This window comes from Tachyglossus aculeatus, chromosome 8 (genome assembly GCF_015852505.1).
Source record: "Tachyglossus aculeatus isolate mTacAcu1 chromosome 8, mTacAcu1.pri, whole genome shotgun sequence".
Classification (NCBI taxonomy): Eukaryota; Metazoa; Chordata; class Mammalia; order Monotremata; family Tachyglossidae; genus Tachyglossus; species Tachyglossus aculeatus.
This window is the reverse complement of record NC_052073.1, coordinates 8,759,810-8,779,507: the sequence shown is the minus strand read 5'-3', so window position 1 is coordinate 8,779,507 and position 19,698 is coordinate 8,759,810. Positions and strand designations below refer to the sequence as shown.

At 43.0% G+C, this 19,698-nt stretch overlaps 1 protein-coding gene across 1 annotated transcript in view; it reads right to left on the bottom strand.

Annotated features, from left to right (window-relative positions):
- Positions 1-19,698, bottom strand: part of ARFGEF2 (ADP ribosylation factor guanine nucleotide exchange factor 2) — a 74,448-nt gene that overhangs the window by 38,087 nt on the left and 16,663 nt on the right. Inside the window, exons 3-13 of the mRNA XM_038750755.1 lie at positions 19,535-19,664; positions 10,672-10,818; positions 9,487-9,666; positions 8,572-8,803; positions 6,231-6,311; positions 4,766-4,914; positions 2,591-2,721; positions 1,719-1,953; positions 1,161-1,260; positions 748-887; positions 260-368 (exon numbers count right to left, since the gene is read on the bottom strand). Coding sequence (XP_038606683.1) covers positions 260-368; positions 748-887; positions 1,161-1,260; positions 1,719-1,953; positions 2,591-2,721; positions 4,766-4,914; positions 6,231-6,311; positions 8,572-8,803; positions 9,487-9,666; positions 10,672-10,818; positions 19,535-19,664 — 1,634 coding nt within the window. The remainder of the gene's footprint in view (positions 1-259; positions 369-747; positions 888-1,160; positions 1,261-1,718; positions 1,954-2,590; positions 2,722-4,765; positions 4,915-6,230; positions 6,312-8,571; positions 8,804-9,486; positions 9,667-10,671; positions 10,819-19,534; positions 19,665-19,698) is intronic.

The following is a 19,698-nucleotide window of genomic DNA, read 5'->3' as shown; positions in this document are numbered from 1 at the left end:
TGTCCCTGGAAGCTACACTAACAGAGTCACAATGTGTCATCATGTATCTCAACTGAACCATTCCTCTCACCCACCTCTCCCATTTTCTGAGACCCTCAATGGAATGGTTTTATTTCTGCTAAGACTACCTGTTGCTTTGGGTTGTGCTAAAGAGATTTGATTTTAAATCACCACAATTTTAATCTGAGGCCTGTTAGAGCAATCTCCCAGCTTGCCGTGTATAAGGGAGAGGGAGAGGGAGCGCACGCAGCAATCTCACCAAGGCTGGTCTGGTGGTTGGGGTTCACATACAGATCCTTGCTCCACTCAACCATGCATTTCAATATAGATACCAGGCATTCAAGGCCTTTCTTCCTCAGGCTTAGTTCCTAAAAACGAAAAAAAAAAATGAGGGGGGGTAGGGGAGGAAGAGAAGAGGAGAGAGGGACGGAGAAAGGGAGAGCGGGGGAGCTTCTTAATTTTCGAATTTACCTTTAGTTCTACAAAAATCTTACAATTTCAACCAAATTCCCTGCACAAAGTGCTAAGTTTTGGGGTGATCATCAATCCAAGAAGGGGGGGCAGGGAGGGTGAAAGTCCCTTGGGGGAGGCAGCTGTATCTTAGATTTCTGGATTGTCTGCACACCTGGACCTGGGATACACAGTCATCCATAGCAAAGATTGGGATTTAATGGGTCACATGGGCTTAACTGAGAAAATTAGTTCAGAATGAAGTCAAATTAGTGCTCGACTGCACCATATTTTTACCTGCAGAGGTGTCATTCCTAACTCATGTCCGCTTCTTCCCTGAGCGATTTTTGACAAATCATTTACGAGGCGCTCAAAAATATTAGCAGCATTTAAATCACAGTCGTAGTTGACATAAATATCCACTACACATTGAGCATCTTAAATGATAAAATAGTATAATATAAGCATTAGAATTTGTTTTCAGGGTATGGGAAACTATCCTCTAACATTTAAATTATTTGACATTTCTCCCCCCACCCAATCCCCGAAAAACAACACACTCACTAAAGATTTTCATGAATATTAAGACAACTCAAACACAGAGCTGAATTAGGCTGAAATGACCAAACCTTTATACCTTGGAAGATCTAGAGTTTTCAAAACTGCTTTGACATTGAGGAAAATAGATGCTACCTTCAAAATGATATTACCTGCACAAATCCTGGTTAAAGTCTGAATGACCATCCACTTGTGCTCAAAAGAACTTGTTGATGTCTCTAAAATGTTGAGGAAAATCTCTTTGAAAAAGACCTGCATGGTGTGAACATAAAAGAAAAGTGTCAGACCGGGATGGGCAATTACTTAGGCACTTTGGGGAAGGAAATGTCTGTGGGGCCCATAGTGAAGGGGTTTATGGGAGAGAGGTTTGGACTATAGAAGTACAATCATTTTTATCCACAGTAGCTCCAAGCCAGTCCCAGATCCTGACAAAACCTCCAAGACTCCACGGCTCACCAGACCACTAAGTGAAGGGACGCTCAGAGCCAAACTGGCCCAGAGGCCACATTTTACCCATCCTTGACTTAGAAGCTGAACTGAATAAAAATAGCCAAAGAGTCACCAATACAGTAATTCCGACAAGAAAAGGGCCCTCCATCCACCTGCAAATGCTCACGAATAAAGGCAGCGGTTTCTAACCCGTTCAAGAACCCAAACACGGTCCTCCCGCGCTCGAATAAAACCATTTCCAAAAAGAAAGCGAGTCATACCTCAATCTGCATTTTCAAGTGGGTCTTGAAGTTTGAAAGAAGGGTGAGGAAAATGGCAAGTGACAGTTCAAAGACGTCAGGCACTGAAGAAACTCCGTTTTTGGATAATGCCACACAGAGGTATTGCTTGATTGCATTGATGAACATTTCGTGGGCCCTGAAGACGGGGCCAGCATTCTGCAGGACCGACAGAAGTAGCTGGAGGGATACCACCTTCGAACGGAGCTCATGGGATCTGGAAGGGAGAGGGAAGGGAATCATGGGCTTCACCCCTCCCCAACTACCGCTATCTATAAGACACGCTTCTACCTTTCATCGCTAAGAAGCCACCCTCTGTCTGAACCAGGCACGCAGATTCTGCTGACCACTGTGGAAATCATGCCTGACTGCCTGCCTGACGCTCAGGATATTGAGATGGCTGGGGTAGCTTGTAATCAAAAACTGTTGGCCTGGACTGGTGACGGACCTGAAGAAAGCCCCATTCGATTTAATCTTAATGATTTATTTCCAGGTTCTTTATTCATTCATTCAGTCGCACCTATTGAGCGCTTACTGTGTGCAGAGCACTGTACTAAGCGCTGGGAAAGTGCATCATAGCAATAGAGAGAGACAATCCCTGCCCACAACGGGGATACAGTCTAGATTGTTTCATCTTAATTTGCCTGGGTTGGCATCTCCTGCTTTCCGTATTCATTTTTGCGGTTTTACATCTGTCTCCCCGGACTGGGGCTGTCAACTTCTTGGGGGACTGAGACTCTGTCTGAACTGATTACCTTTGCATTCACCCTGGCGTTTAGCCCATAGTTAAGTGCTTAACAAATGCAACCATTACTATTACTACTTTCCAACTCAAGCACAACCAACGTCTTTACTTGGGATCTGGGGGTCCTTCCCCAAGAGGTTTCATTGAGAGCTTGCAGAGGGACCGGAACACGAGGAAAGCATCTTTCTGTAGGATGTGGGAGAACTTGGCGGCCACCTGAGGTCCAGGGACATCCGATTCCTAGTATGAAACAGCCAACCAAAATAATTACCTTCTTCGCATCAACTGATGGCAGCAGGACGTTCAGCCAATCATACCTGTTGAGCGCTTATTAAGTGCCCGGGAGAGTACGATACAACAATATAAACACATCCCTGCCCATAACGAGCTTACAGTCTAGACAGGGAGACAGATGTTAATATAAATAAATTACAGACATGTACGTAAGTTCTGTGGATCTTAAGTGAGCGGTTCAGGAAGCATCAGTGCAAGAGGGGCCATTACCTTGATCTTATATTCAGATGAAACCTCCAAAGTCCTGGATTCAAATCCTTGCCCACCACTCTCCCAACTTTCAAAGCCTTAGTAAAAGCCTATCTCATCCTCGAGAAACCATGTGGCCTAGTGGATGGAGAATCAGCCTGGGAGTCAAGAGGACCTGGGTTCTACTCCTGGCTCCGCCACTTGTTTGCTGTGTGTGACCTTGGGCAAGTCACTTCACTTTTCTGGGCCTCAGTTACCTCATCTGTAAAATGGGGATGCAAACTGGGAGCCCCCTGTGGGATATGGACTGTGTCCAACCTACCTTGTATCTATCTGCTTAGTACAGTGCCTGGCACAAAGGAAGCACTTAACAAATACCATTTTTTTAAAAAAAAAACTCTCTAAGACACCACAGAAAGGCCGTTCAGGCTTGTTTAGTCCAACCACACAGACAAGGGAGATGCAATACGTGAACTCACTTGGTCAAGGATTCTGACTCTTTTCTGCAAAGAGCTCACTGACAAGCCAGGAAAAGCATGGTCATGATCATGCTATCATTATTGGATTCATGCACGGCCTGGGAGTGGCATCTTATGGACAGACACCAACTCAGACACACACCAAATAGTGCCCGGCCACTAGGACTGATCCTACGCAAAAGTGATGACGAGTGAGAAGAAACCTGGAATACTCTAACTTGCAGATGACACTAAATGGGAGCGTTTTCCCACATTTTGCGAGAGAAGAAAAAGTGTCAAATTGATCTGGAGAGATGGGCCAGAAAGTCTCTCGGATTTTGAGACACACATGGGTGGAAATAAACTTCAGTTCACGGGACAAACATCACAGGACGGGGAGAGATGGGCTAGGCCCAGGATCAGCAGAAGATGGGAAGCAAAAACTGCTTTGCTTCTGGCCTTCGACTGGTTGAAAGGCTTTTACAGGGAGGAGATGGGCCTCTGGTCCTCCGTGTCCACCGAAGGTCAAACATAAGGGTGGTGGGCTAAAGCAGAAGAGATTTTTTTTAAGGGGGTAGAAGGAAGACCTTTCTGATTAGCAAGGTGCCTATGGAACAGCTTATAGAAGGTGGTGATCTCTCCATTCTTGAATAGCTGCAAGAAAACAACATTGACCCTGAGTGCTTTAGTCATCTGCCAGCCAGGAAGAGTGGAGTTGGACCGCAAGATCCCTCAAAGACTTTCCAATGCTATGATCCTACCACATTTCACAATTAAAAGCAGCCTGGTGTAGTGGATAGAGCACAGGCTTGGGATCCAGAAGGTCATGGGTTCTAATCCCAGCTTCACCACTTGTCTGCTGTGTGACCTTGGGCAAATCACTTCATGTTTCTGTGCCTCAGTTCCCTCATCCGTAAAATGGGGATTGAGACTGAGCCCAACCTGAGACAGGGACTGTGTCCAACATGATTTGCTTTATCTACCCGAGAGCTTAGAACAGTGCCTGGCATATAGTAAGTGCTTAACAAACACCGTAATTATTATTATTTATTATTCGAGGGGCAAGGGGGAGAGGCAAACTGCCACAAGGATAAGTAGTTTTTTAAGAGCTCACAAAACTTGCCTTTAACACCCTGATAGGAACTCCCTGATATAAAAATCCTCATGTTTCTAGAACGGGGAAATCTTCGACAGTTCTAAATCCTTTGACCAATGTTTTAATTCATCCCCCTGAAATCAAGATATGTCAGTTTACGTTTCTCATTCCGTGACAGGGAAAGTTTTATTTTCCCCCATATTTTGGGTCTCATAAAAGGAGCTGTCAACAAATCAATATCTCATACCAGATTATCAGCAGATGACAAAGACTGCCTGTCATCTGCTATCCCGTTGGTCTGTGAATTCTCATCAATTCCACAAGTGGTACAGTCCTTGGTCTCTGATTCAGCCGGGAATGGTTCTGTTTCGGCCACGCCACGCTTTCCAGCAGCTTCTTAAAGAAACACATACGACTGTTCTTGAAATCAAATGTATCACCAGGAAAGGCTCACCTTACCCCTTCTGACTAAGGATTTTCCTCCCCACAAATTTCAACCCCTCTCCTACCACTGTTGAAGAGGAGTGGGTTCAAGTGGGGCTATGCCATCGGAGCTGCAGGCTTCCACCCGAAGGGTCACCCTCATACATGGTGGACACGTTAAGCAGGAATCCTGAAAATAGCTAACGAACACGGGCGGTGAAGACTGGGGAGGAGCTTCCAGAGATGTGGTGTGGTCTAGTGAAATGAGCACAGACTTAGGAGGCTCCCAGCTCTACCACATGCCTGCTATGTAACCTTGGGCAACTCACTTGACTCCTCTGTCCCTCGGTTTCCTCATCTGTAAAACAAGGATTAATCTTTCTCCCTCCTTCTTAGAATGTGAGCCTGAAGTGGGACTTTGCTCTGATTAAACAGTATCTAACCCAGTACTAAGTACAGTGCCTGGCACACAGTAAGTGCTTATCAAATACCACAATTACTACTGAAGGAGTGTGGTCTAGTGGAAAGAGCAGGGGCTTGGAAGTCAGAGCATGTGGGTTCTAAACCCGGCTCCACCACTCGCCTGCCTTGTGACCTTGGGCAAGTCACTTAACTTCTCTGTGCCTCAGTTCTCTCATCTGCAAAGTGGGGATTCAATACCTTACTCAGACTCCGAATCTCCTGTGGACCCTGATTATCTTGTATCAACCCCAGCATCTAGCAATCAATCAATCCATCGTATTTATTGAGCACTGTGTGCAGAGCACTGTACTAAGCGCTTGGGAAGTACAAGTTGGCAACATATAGAGACAGTCCCTACCCAACAGTGGGCTCACGGTCTAAAAGGGGGAGGAGAGGGGGACATACTAAACCCTTCGCCATACATACTAAACCCTTAAATACCACAATTATTATTATTACAGTCAACTTCTTTGCACAGGTCTTCATAACTGTCCCAGGGCTTATCCTTTGTTTATGACAGGAGATCCCGATCATCACCAAGTTCCCCAAACACTCTCAAGTGTCAGGAACGTCACATGGAAAATTAGCCCTAAGTGAAATGCACTTCCCCTGTCAGAAAGTTTTATGAAACCTCACAAGATCTTTTTCCATCATTTAAAATGGGTTTAAACCAACTGTTTTTTGCCTACATTCCAATCTGTATGCAAATGAAAGGAATAGAAAAACAAAATGCCTTACTTTTGAGTTACCAAAGAAAGTTGGATAAGCTATGAAAATGTCAAAGAGAGCTCAGGAGGATTCTTTCAGGATTTTGCTTTTTTCTTTACCTTTAACAGCAGACGTAACCACATCTTCTAAGATGTCCTTCACCACATCTTGGGCTCCTCCTCTAGGAGTTTCCATTGACGCTACACACCCCAAGAATCCAGGGAAGAGAAAGAGAAAAGGAAACATCATTCATTTTATATTATCACTTCTTGAAAGCAAACCACAAGTGAAAATAGCATTGCGAATAACAGCAGAAAAGATTGTATGGGTCACAGTTATGAAAATCTGAAGTGAAGTTATTAATGGTATTTGTTAAGTGCTTATTATGTGCCAGGCACTGAACTAATGTACTAAGCGCTGGAGTAGACACAAACTAATCAGGCTGGGCACATGCCAAGCCCCTCATGGGGCTCATAGTCTTAATCCCCATTTTTCAGATGATGAAACCAAGGCATGGAGACCCCAGTCACACAGCACACTAAAAGTATTTAGTCAGACAATGACTGTGCACATGATAATCGGAAACAATCATTACTGGCTTTTTAACAAAGTCCAAAAACCTGAGATAGGTTTTCTAGAAGCATTCAATTATGATGCAACTTTTGTAACTAAAAGCTGTAAAAATGGGTGGTCTTTTCTAACCTACATTACACTAAACAGTTATAATTGAACTGTAATAACGACAGCTTTTCAAGGGGTAAGCCAGCCCTAAAAAGCAGCTGAATAAAGTTCAAATGCCTCCTAATCAGGAAGAGGGTGAGAAGAAGAAAATAGCATCAGGAGTCACTACCTGCAACATAAGGTTCAATTCATAGAGAAGCCATGCCTTTCTGAGAAGGAAAGAACCCAAGCACAGTGTCTTATTTACACATATCACATTGTCCACTGCTCACCCAATAGGTTTTTTTTCCTTAACCAACACTGCCATGCAGTCAAAAAAGCAGATGTGGTTTTATTCCTGTCAACAAACAACATTTACAAGTGAGCAGAAAAAGAAAGGTGGATGTGTGTTTCACTTGGTTTGCATAAAGTGTTAATTCAGAACCTTTTTTGGGCAAAATCGAAATGAAGTTCTTCAAGCCGATGAATTGAGAATGGCTAGGATGCAAAGCATACACACATATGCATAGATTATATGCAAAGACATGGGTTACCTGCAGAACTCTGTAACCACAATCTTCAATTCTATCTGAATTATTTATATGACCTGGCAGATCGTATTCTGGATGGCTAATCCCAGGTTATTTCCTGCAGGAGCATATGTGTTGAAAAGCTCAGAAAAGCCTCAGTCCCTGCCTTCAAGGAATTTAACTGCATACAGAGACAGATTTAGAAGCACCTTTTTTGGTGGGGGGGGGGTAAATTTGATGTTGACTCTCTGGGTAATAGAGGTGTTGGACAGTCAGGTTTGGGAAAGTGAGTTTTCCCTCACTTTAATCCAAGAGGGAAAAAAAACATCAGTTTGGGTTTTGCAATTTCTTACAGGACCACATTCTCTACTGCCCAAGTCTCACACTTCATCTAGTTGAGGACTTTTACAATTAGGGAAAAAACCCCAAAAATTATTTGCACCAAAGGGGAGGTGGGCAATGAGAAACAGCATGGACTAGTGGCTAGAGCATGGGCCTGTGAATCAGAAGGACTTGAGTTCTAATTCCAGCTTCACCAACTGTCTGCTATGTGACCTTGGGCAAGTTAGTTAACTGTGCCTCAGTTCCCTCATCTGTAAAATGGGGATTTAGACTGTGAGTCCCACGTGGGACGTGGCCTGAGTCCAACCTGAGTAGCCTGTATCTCCCCCAGCACTTAGGACAGTATCAGGCACACAGAAAGTGCTTAGATACCATAAAAAAGTAATGTTCCTGTTCATAAAGCCAAAGCTGACATTCCCACTCTCCAAGGCACAGCCCAACAGCAGGAGGGAAGAGCCAGATTTCCCAGAGTTGTTTAGCTGGAAAGTTTTTTGCCTCTGAGCAACCCCAGTGCTTACAACAGTGCTTGGCACATAGTAAGCTCCTAAATACCCTTAAAAAAAGAGCACTGAACATGGTAAAGCCTTATGAAAAAGCGAAGGCTATGGAGAAAAAGGTTTAGAAAAGGAAACAGCTATTGAGCGCCTCTCCAAACTCTTCAACAGGCATGTCTGGCTGCCCCACGCTGGGATGACTGACCATAACGGGAAAATATAATTTAGATCCAGCAGAAGTGCCCACCCTCCATTTCTGTTGTGACCTCTCATCCATGTCCTGAAACTCCCTTCCTCTTTCTTCATATACGACAGACAGTTACTCTCCCCACCTTCAATATGTGGCCCATTTGTGGGAGTAAGTTTGACATGCCAGATATGAAGAATGAAGTTATCTGCTGCTTGAGTTTGAAAAGGGACAACGTGCTACATACCTGATAGAGCAGCTCGTTCTATATGGTCCCCCCTATTTTCGGCTCTCTCTTCGCCAGAATTGCCACTCTTATGTCCACCATTAGTTAAATCTGTTTTTTCCGGGGTCGATGGTATACTCTGTCGCTGGTTCGGTTTCAGCTGATTAATCTTTGGCGATTCAGCTACAGTTTGGATCGTGGGAGACTGGGGTTTCTGTTGGATTGATTTTTCTAGGTCTCTGGACTCCTGTATCTACGAGTCAATAGACAATACAGTCAACGGGTAAGAAATTATTCCAAAGCTATCCCGAGATCTACTAAGTTGAGAAGTCCAACCCAAGACAATTTATGTTGAATGATGAAACGTAAAACAGAAAATTCTCCACCATCTTCAATTCATATGTTCACAATCTTGTATCCCAAGAAATATCAGCATGGTATAGTGGCTAGAGCATGCGTTTGGGATTCAGAAGGTCATGGGTTTTATTCCTGGGTGTACCACCTGTCTGTTGTGTGACCTTGGGCAAGTCACTTAACTTTTCTGTGCCTCAGTTACTTCATCTGTGAAAAATGAGGATTAAGAGTGTGAGTCCAATGTGGGAAAGGGACTGTGTCCAACTTAACTTTTATCTACTCCAGTACTTGCAACAGTGCTTGGCACATAGTAAGCGCTTGGCAAGTACTATTATTATTATATTATTATAGGCAGAGTTGACAAATGATTCTTGGTCTGAAACTAAGGGCCATTTCCTAAAACAGGCTTCAAACTTCATTTTATATATGTTCTCCAGTTCACAATAGGGTCAATTTATCTCACAGTACAAGGGAGGGGTATATCTGAGAGCAGAATCAAATAGATAATATGCTGCACACAACTCAAACTGCTAATTAAAACAGTTAGAGATCTCACCCCAGAAGACAGTTCAAGCTACTTACTGCTTGGTTCTCCATCCGGGTGAAAATTACATTCAGCATTTGAGTGAGGGTAGCCTTGGCAGTTGTCTGATTAATGAGATTTTTACTGGCCAGATAGATGTTATAACACGTCCTAACCGTCTGAAGTATTGTTCCTTCATGAATTTCGATATGTGGGGAAGTCACAGCGGTAAGAAGAGCCTGAAACAAATGCAAGATGTACCAACTTTAATGCAATTTTACCTTGGCATATATGCCCAGCAACTCTTATGACTAACACCGTTTCTACAAAACTTAGTTCTTAGATGGTTGTGGATCAAGTGCTTTCACCAGCTAAATTGTGTAACCTGCCAATAATCAGCTTCCTACTGAGATTCATATTGCTGTCATTAAAATCCCTATTTATGTGGACTTTACAAAGACACAAGGAAGACATTCTACATCCTTTGTCCCCCCACAATGAGTCAAGGACTGGACAAAAGGAAAAAAACAACCCTGTTCTCGAAGAACTGATACCCTAAAACGGATCTCGCTTGCACAAGCCCCCTTCCTCTATGAAAAATCCATTTTAGAGGGGAATTCATCATGCTTTCTCCAAAGTAACAGGGATTTCTGTAGATCCTTGTCCTGGACTCCAAGGAACAAAGAGTCATGTTGTGATAGAAAACTTTCTCCCTACAGAGATAATCAATTCAAGCCTGGGGATCTTGGATCTTGGCTGGACTAAAATCACTACACATCCTGGAAGACCACACATGGGGATACAGCACATCAAAACACTCTGGCAGTAGGGTTGGGATTAAAGGATGGAGAAGATTGTTGATTTGAATGTGGATAAGAATCCAAGGAAACAAGACACATTGGAAACCAGGGATTTCCAAGGAGATGGGAGAGAAACCCAAAGAACCTGTCATTTTGCCTCGAAGTCACTTCAGTTTTATTTCCTCCCACCCCTCATACTTTTGGGGGGATGGGGTATACCTGGGTAAAAACACCCTCAATTTCATTTTTCTTATCCTACCAACATGAATCAAATTTGAAGTTTAGCCAAGGCAGTGTTTAAATTACACCAAACTCATCTGCTTCCAAATAGCCCCCAACTGCAGGAATCTTCTTCGGAGGATCCAACTAGAGCTAAATTAAAAACCCAAACTCCCGGGAGAGAGGTCCGATTGGAAAACCAGACGGACAGAACGGAGAGAATACCTTAATTATTTGTAACTGCACCCCCTCATCCGTCTGAGGGCCCTGAAAGCAATTGCAAACCGTTTCCACTATGCGGTCAATCAGGCGTTTCCCCAGAGCACCGCTGTCTGGAGCGTTGCCGGTAATGTGCCCATACGCGATGAGTTTCTGAACGAAGAGAAAATACAGATTAGATGCTCTTGCTTGGTTTGGAGAAAGGCAGCTTGCAACAGAGCAAAGGAGAGGCAGGAGAGTTTCACGCCTTTAACATCCAAAACTTCTTGCTTGTCCTGCAAACCCACAGGAGCCGGGCCAGCCAACCAATCGTATTTATTGAGTGCTTACTGTGTTCAGAGCACTGTACTGAGTGCTTGGGAGAGACCACTACAACAGATACATTCCCTGCCCACAAGCTTAAAGTGCAGCCATTCCACAAAACTCAACCCACACATTAGTGAACTCACTGTGGACAGGGAATTTGTAGTTATATTGTCTTTTTCCAAGCGCTTACTACAGTGCACTGCATTATCATCATCATCAATCGTATTTATTGAGCGCTTACTATGTGCAGAGCACTGTACTAAGCGCTTGGGAAGTACAAATTGGCAACATATAGAGACAGTCCCTACCCAACAGTGGGCTCACAGTCTAAAAGACACACGTGTTCAATAAATACAATTGAATAAGAGGGAGCATGCTGGGCTGACAGACCCTCCTGGCTACCTGCAAATTAACCATGGGACTGGAGGGTCCAAATAACTTCTGTGGTAAAATGTAAATTCAATGTTAACATAATTGCATACTTTATCTGCATATTCACTAATTAGCTAGGGGGATCGTTTTTTTAAATGGTATTCTCTCAGTGTTTATTATGTGCCAGGCACTAAGCACTGAGGCAGATAAGCGCTTCGTACAGTGCTCTGCACACAGTAAGCGCTCAATAAATACAACTGAATGAATGAATACACGCTAATCAAGTTGAAAAGTCTCCCCCTTTTAGACTGTGAGCCCACTGTTGGGTAGGGACTGTCTCTATATGTTGCCAATTTGTACTTCCCAAGCGCTTAGTACAGTGCTCTGCACATAGTAAGCGCTCAATAAATACAATTGATGATGATGATGATGATGATGATGATGATGAACACAGTCCCTGTCCCACACTAGGGCTGACAATCTTAATCCTCATTTTACAGATGGGGGAACTGAAGCACAGAGAGGTTAAATCAATCAATCAATCATATTTATTGAGCGCTTACTGTGTGCACAGCACTGTACGAAGCGCTTGGGAAGTACAAGTTGGCAACATATAGAGACAGTCCCTACCCAACAGTGGGCTCACAGTCTAAAAGGGGGAGGCAGAGAACAAAACCAAACATACTAACAAAATAAAATAAATAGAATAGATATGTACAAGTAAAATAAATAAATAAATAAATGAACTGCCAAAGGTCACCGGGCAATCAAGTGGCAGAGCCGGGATTAGAACCCAGGTCCTTCTGACTTCGGGCCAGGGCTCTAGCCACTAGAACACACTACTTTGCGGAGAAAAGCTAATGCTATTCGCAGCACCCTGGAGAAACGCCTGGACTTCCATTTGGAAGGTGTCCAAAATCCATTTTCTATGACTGATCACTTGCTCGGTATTTGTGTAGTGTGCTTGTGACCTTCCTGCTTCCATTCCCTCCAAAAGAAAACAAGCTTGCAATTCCAGGCAAAATGGCATGTGCTACGAAGGCATGGAATACTTGCTCCACAGCTTTTTCCTCTACTTCACAAGGAAACACCATCACTCGGGAGGAAGATAAAAAACCGCAGATTAATAAAGATAACAAAACAGGACTGACTTCAAACTCAACCTGTTGGGATTTCTAGACAGTCTGTTTTATTTCAGTTAGAAAAAAAAAATCTAACACGACCCCACCTCCTCTCATTGCTGTTAGCTAATCATGTCTCCGGATCCAGCGCTTAGAACAGTGCTTTGCACATAGTAAGCGCTTAATAAATGCCATCATTATTATTATAGAGAAGTGATCACCAAGCATCAAAACAGCACTAATTCTTTGTCTTGCCTCCTCGTATTCTAAATCTCACCCTGGGGTTACCTTTCATTATAGCACAGAGGAAAGGGAATAACAGTAATAATTAAGTAGAGAAGTAGTGTGGTCAGTGGAAAGAGCACGGGCTTGGAAGTCAGAGGTCATGGGTTCTAATCCCAGCTCCGCCACTTGTCAGCTGTGTGATTTTGGGCAAGTCACTTCGCTTTTCTGAGCCTCAGTTCCCTCATCTGTAACCTGGGGATTAAGACTGTGAGCCCCACGTGGGACAACCTGATCACCTTGTATCCTCCCCAGCACTCAGAACAGTGCTTTGCACATAGTAAGTGCTTAACAAATGCCATTATTATTATTATTATTATTATTGTTGTATCCCCCCTGAGCGCTTAGAACAGTGCTTCGCACATAGTAAGTGCTTAACAAATGCCATCATTATTATCATTATTATTACTAAGCCCTGGGTTATGTGCTAGGGTAGGTACAAGAAGATAAACCAGTCATAAAATTGTGATGAACTTATCTGTTAATTTACAAATCAATCCTAATTTTGTTAAGGTCAATTTCAACTCATTACAGTAGATGAAAATACTAAGTTTAACCAAACGTCCTGGTTTGGGGGGGTGTGGTTCCACTTTAATTTAAAAAAATTAAAATCAAATTAAGATTAAACTCTTGAAGGAGAAGCAGTGTGGTCCAGTGGACAGAGCAAGGGCCTCGGAGTCAAAAGAGCTTGGGTTCTTATCTCGGTTCCACCACTTGTCTGCTTGGTGACCTTGGGCAAATCTCTTCACTTTTCTGTGCCTCAGTTTCCTCAACTGAAAAATGGGGATTCAACACTGGTCCTCTCTCCTACTTAGACTGTGAGCCCATGTGGGATGGGGTCTGTTTCCAACCAGATTAACTAACTTGCATCAAACTAGAGCTTAGAACAGTGTTTGATAAATAGTAAGTTTTTTGGTTTTTTTTTTAAATAATGGTATTTTATTAAGTGTTTACTATGTGCCAGACACTGTACTAATCACTGGGGTAGATACAAGATAATCAAGTTGGACATAATACCTGTCTCACAAGGTGCTCACAGCCTTAATCTCCACTTTACCGATGGGAGAACTAAGGCACAGAGAAGTGAAGTGAGTTGCCCAAGGTCAAACAGCAGACAAGTGGCAGAGCTGGGATTAGAACCCAGGTCCTCTGACTCCCAAGCCTATGCTCTTGATATTAGGCCATTCTGCTTCTCAGTGTAAGGGTTTAACAAATACAATAATAACAATAACAATGATGATAAAACGGTAAAAAAGAAAAGACAATTGTCAAAACAACAAAACATCATTAAGCATAATAAAATATAAAAATAAAAGACAATCATCAAAACGATAAAACATCAGTAAGCATAATAAAATATAAAAATAAAATAGCAATAAGTGACGATGATAATATTATTTAAAATAAAATAGCAGTAAACATGACGATGATATTATTAAAAATAAAACAGCAACAAATACGACGATAATATTCATTCACTCATTCAATCGTATTTATTGAGTGCTTACTGTGCGCAGAGCACTGTACTAAGCGCTTGGGAAGTACAAGTTGGCAACATATAGAGACGGTCCCTACCCAACAGGGGGCTCACAGTCTAGAAGGGGGAGACTAATACTATCCCTAGGATGCCTCAAGTCACCAAATCCAGGCACGGAAGCATTTTCTGGTGCTCAACCCAGGACTGGATTTGTTAGATTTTTGACAATCAATCAATCAATCAATCAATTGTATTTATTGAGCGCTTACTGTGTGCAGAGCACTGTACTAAGCACTTGGGAAGTACAAGTTGGCAACATATAGAGACAGTCCCTACCCAACAGTGGGCTCACAGTCTAGAAGGGGGAGACAGAGAACAAAACCAAACATATTAACAAAATAAAATCAATAGAATAGACATGTACAAGTAAAAGCAATCAATCAATCAATCGTATTTATTGAGCGCTTACTGTGTGCAGAGCACTGTACTAAGCGCTTGGGAAGTCCAAGTTGGCAATATATAGAGACAGTCCCTACCCAACAGTGGGCTCACAGTCTAGAAGATAGAGTAATAGTATAAATAGAGTAATAGAGTACTGAGCCCTTGGGAAGTCCAAGTTGGCAACATATAGAGACAGTCCCTCCCCAACAGTGGGCTCACAGTCTATAAGATAGAGTAATAGTATAAATAGAGTAATTGAGTACTAAGCGCTTGGAAAGTCCAAGTTGGCAACATATAGAGACAGTCCCTACCCAACAGTGGGCTCACAGTCTAGAAGATAGAGTACTAGTATAAATAGAGTAATTGAGTACTAAGCGCTTGGGAAGTCCAAGTTGGCAACATATAGAGACAGTCCCTCCCCAACAGTGGGCTCACAGTCTAGAAGATAGAGTACTAGTATAAATAGAGTAATAGAGTACTAAGTGCTTGGGAAGTCCAAGTTGGCAACATATAGAGACAGTCCCTCCCCAACAGTGGGCTCACAGTCTAGAAGATAGAGTAATAGTATAAATAGAGGGGGAGACGAGAACAAAACCAAACATAGATTCACTTCTTAACTTTACAACAGCAGCATTTTCCTCCCTACCTGATGATCAATGAGGTGAAAAGGCTCTTTCCCCCCAGACCCTAGCCTCTAAACTTTAAGAAGGAGAGGTTACACAATGGGCGCTGGAAAAACCCAGTCAAACAAGCTCAGCCAAGTTGAAGTGGCCAAAATGTCAAACCAATTTACTCAGTGTTTGAGCGAGGACTCACCCAGCTGCGGAGAGACCTAGAGTGGTAATCAATCAATCAATTGTATTTATTGAGCGCTTACTATGTGCAGAGCACTGTACTAAGCGCTTGGGAAGTACAAACTGGCAACATATAGAGACAGCCCCTACCCAACAGTGGGCTCACAGTCTAAAAGGGGGAGACAGAGAACAAAACCAAACATACTAACAAAATAAAATAAATAGAATAGATATGTACAAATAAAATAAATAAATAAATAAATAGAGTAAAAAATATGTACAAACATATATACATATATACAGGTGCTGTGGGGAAGGGAAGGAGGTAAGGTGGGGGGGATGGAGGGTCACGATTGGTAATGTCACCAATGTCACATAATGTCACCTGATTACCAATCAGGGTCATGATTGGTAATGTCACGCTTCAAGAATTAACTGACGCTGAAAGATCTTCACAAATACAGCACCTGTCCTGCCTGTTTCTTCCCAGCGGACTAATCACACTACATACTACTACATACATACTACAGAGAAGCAGCGTGGCTCAGTGAAGAAGAGCCCGGGCTTTGGAGTCAGAGGTCACGGGTTCAAACCCCGGCTCCGCCAATTGTCAGCTGTGTGACTTTGGGCAAGTCACTTCACTTCTCTGGGCCTCAGTTACCTCATCTGTAAAATGGGGATGGAGACTGTGAGCCCCATGTGGGACAACCTGATCACCTTGTAACCTCCCCAGCGCTTAGAATAGTGCTTTGCACATAGTAAGCGCTTAATAAATGCCATCATCATCATCATCATCACCCTTTCCTTACAACCACTGTGCTACAAGCACTTTGTAGCAGGGAAGCAGTATAGCGTAGTGGCTAGAGCACGGCTTGGGAGTCAAAAGGTCATGGGTTCTAATCCCAGCTCTGCCACTTATCTGCTGTGACCTTGGGCAAGTGACTTTACTACTCTGGGCCTCAGATACCTCATCTGTAAAATGGGGATTGAAACTGTGAGCCCAACGTGGGACAGGGACTGTGTCCAACCTAATTTGCTTGTATTCACCCCAGCGCTTAGTACAGTGCTCGGCATCATTCAGTCATATCGTACTTATTGAGCGCTTACTGTGTGCAAAGCACTGTACTAAGCGCTTGGGAAGTACAAGTTGGCGCTTAACAAATGCCATAATAATAATAATATATAACGTGTATATTAGACACACATTATATATAGTGTGTATATATATTATATACACAATATGCAATAATGTATTATTATTACAAGAACGACAAAACCATACAGCAGTCTTATCAAATTTAGAACTCAGGCCAAAATATTGGGCTTAGAAAAATAAGCTTTAAAAAAAACGTTAAAAAAACTGCTTCGTCCTCAGAATGAAAACTCGGAAAACTTTCAGAATTAAAAAGCAAACTAAAACAAAACACACCCAATATCCCTCACAAGATGGGTTCTCAAACTTTCGTTACACAACCTCCGGGCAAGCTCCTATGACTCCTCATGTCCCAAATCACTCCCCCCAACAAGAGAAAGGGCAAAAGAAACCAAACCCGTAATTTGGGGGTGACTTGGCTCTTTAAAGACTAGGCAAGAAGGTAAGGAGAGTTCGGCTCAGGAAAAAGAAGAGGTCAGGTCACTGTTTTTTGCCCCCAGTTGGTCCATCAATCAATCTTATTTACTGAATGCTTACTGTATGCAATGCACTCTACTATGCGCTTGGAAAAGTAAAATTTAACAATGTAACAGACACATTCCCTGCCTACAATGAGCCTAACAGTCTAGAAGTGGTCGCTTCTACCACCAAGAAGCTGCAGTGAGACACCCAGTTTGAAAATCAAACTTCAGAAGATTTCCATAGGGGCAAGGTCTCTCCTGTCAATCAATCGTATTTATTGAGCGCTTACTGTATGCACAGCACTGTACTAAGCGCCTGGGAGAGTACAATATAACAGTAGACACACTCCTTCAAGCGCTTAGTACAGTGCTCTGCACACAGTAAGAGCTCAATAAATACGACTGAATGAATGAATTCCCTGCCCAGAACGGGCATACCGTCTAGAGGGGGAGAAAGACATTAATAAGTAAATTACAGATAAGTACACACATCTTCTACCAGATACACGTTACATTTCACGAAGTCCCTCACGTGCTCTCAAATCCCATACCAATCTGCCACTTAAGAAGTCTTTGTTTTCTATAAGATAATAATAATAAAGGCATTTGTTAAGCGCTTACTATGTGCCAAGCACTGTTCCAAGCGCTGGATATGCCTCAGAGTTTTATAGAAAAAGAATCTGAACTCAAGAAACAAAAAGGCAGGACCTCTGGTTCTGGAAGTTTGCTTTTAACAGGAAAAACTACCACCAAATCCCACTGCCAATCAACCAATCAATCGCATTTATTGAGCGCTTACTGTGCCCAGAGCACTGTACTAAGCGCTTGGGAAGTACAAGTTGGCAACATATAGAGACGGTCCCTCCCCAACAGTGGGCTGCCAACACCGACAGATGGAGTGGCCACCTGGGATTTGGTCCCGGGTTTAATCGGAGGGGAAAAAAATAATACATGTGTTTCGCATGGGTGTGATAGACAGATACTCTCACCGTTCTCACCAGACAGATGGGTCGGGGGCCCAGGGACAGTGAGAAGGAGTGGAAGAGGGAAATGGGCTTAGAGCTGAGGAAAGAAAGATGAGCAACACTGAAACAGAGTCCTTGCTGTCACTCAACACCCTGCTTTCTTCTCCTTAACATGAACATTGGGGACAAAATAGGTTCCTACTACAGAGGTGGGGAGAAACAGCATGGCCTAGTGAATAGAGCACAGGCTTGGGAGTCCAAAGACCTGGTCCTAATCCCAACTCTGCCACTTACCCGCTGTGTGACCTTAGGCAAGTCACTTCAATTCTCCGGGCCTCAGTTCCCTCACCTGTAAAACACAGGGACTATGTCCAACCTGATTACCTTTACCCAGCGCTTAGTACAGTTTCTGACACATAGAAAGCACTTAAATATCACAAAAAAATAGATAAGCTTTGTCGGAAGAAGAGTCCCCGATTCTGTTATTGAGTTCTAGCCAAAGCACAAAATAAAAATCCACATTATGACAGGAGTGAACGTACCTCTTTTCCCAGCAGACACACTGTCTACTAGGAAGCTACAGTTCCCTGAAACTCTCAGAAATATGGGAGCTGTTTTTCACATAAATATCATTAATCTGTCTCTCTGCTCAACAGTCATTAGGGATATTGATATATAAAAAACCCCCACTGTATCTACGCTTTGATGCCTTACACACAAAACTGGGAAACACCGTGACCTAGTAGAAAGAGTTTGGGACTGGAAGTCTGGAGACTAGCATAATCATCCTGACTTCACCACGTGTCTGTGTCACTTCGGGGGGAAAACCGCCTAACTCCTCTACGACTCAACTTCTTCATCTGTAAAATGGGGGTAAAATACCTGGTCTCCCTCATCTTTAGACCGTGACTCCTTTATAGGACAGGGACCATGTCCATTCTCATTATCGTGAAAGTACCCCAGCGCTTAGCGTAGTGCTGAACATACACTAAGCATTTAAATACCACAACTGATTACAACTGGAGTCCAGAAGTATGATATCTTGGGAAAGAGACATTTTTAATTTAACTACAATTTGAACTACGATGCACGTACACACCCATCCAAACTCAGCCCAAAGTAGTAGGAAAAGGCTTACGTCTCAATCATTTCTTTTAGGAAGAGCAATAGTCACCACTAAGACCATTGCTCTTGGATCTGTGACCTTTGGGTGTTTGACCTTCTCCCCACAGCACTTAAGTACATAACTGTAAATTATAAGTATGTCTGTCTGCCCCTCTAGACTGTAAACTTCTGGTGGGCAGGGAACAGGTCTATCAACTGTACTGAACTTTCCCAAGTGCTTATGATACAGTGCTCTGCACACAGTCAGAGCTCAATAAATCCCACTGATGACAATGATGAAGACCTCGATATCCAAATTACAGACACCTGATCTGCTATCTAAAAATCCCTTTCCTCTCAGGCCCATATTCAAGAAAAGCTGAAATACAATACCTGCAAGCAGTCTAGTGAGGTGCTGACCACCCGTGGAGACTTCGACTGACAAGCTAGTTCAAACGGAAGGAAATACTTGTCAGCTTCAATGAAATTTGCTTTTGGTGGTGTGGCAGCGCCAGTGCCAGGCCTGGGTTAAAAAGGGAAAGATAGGGGAGAAAGAA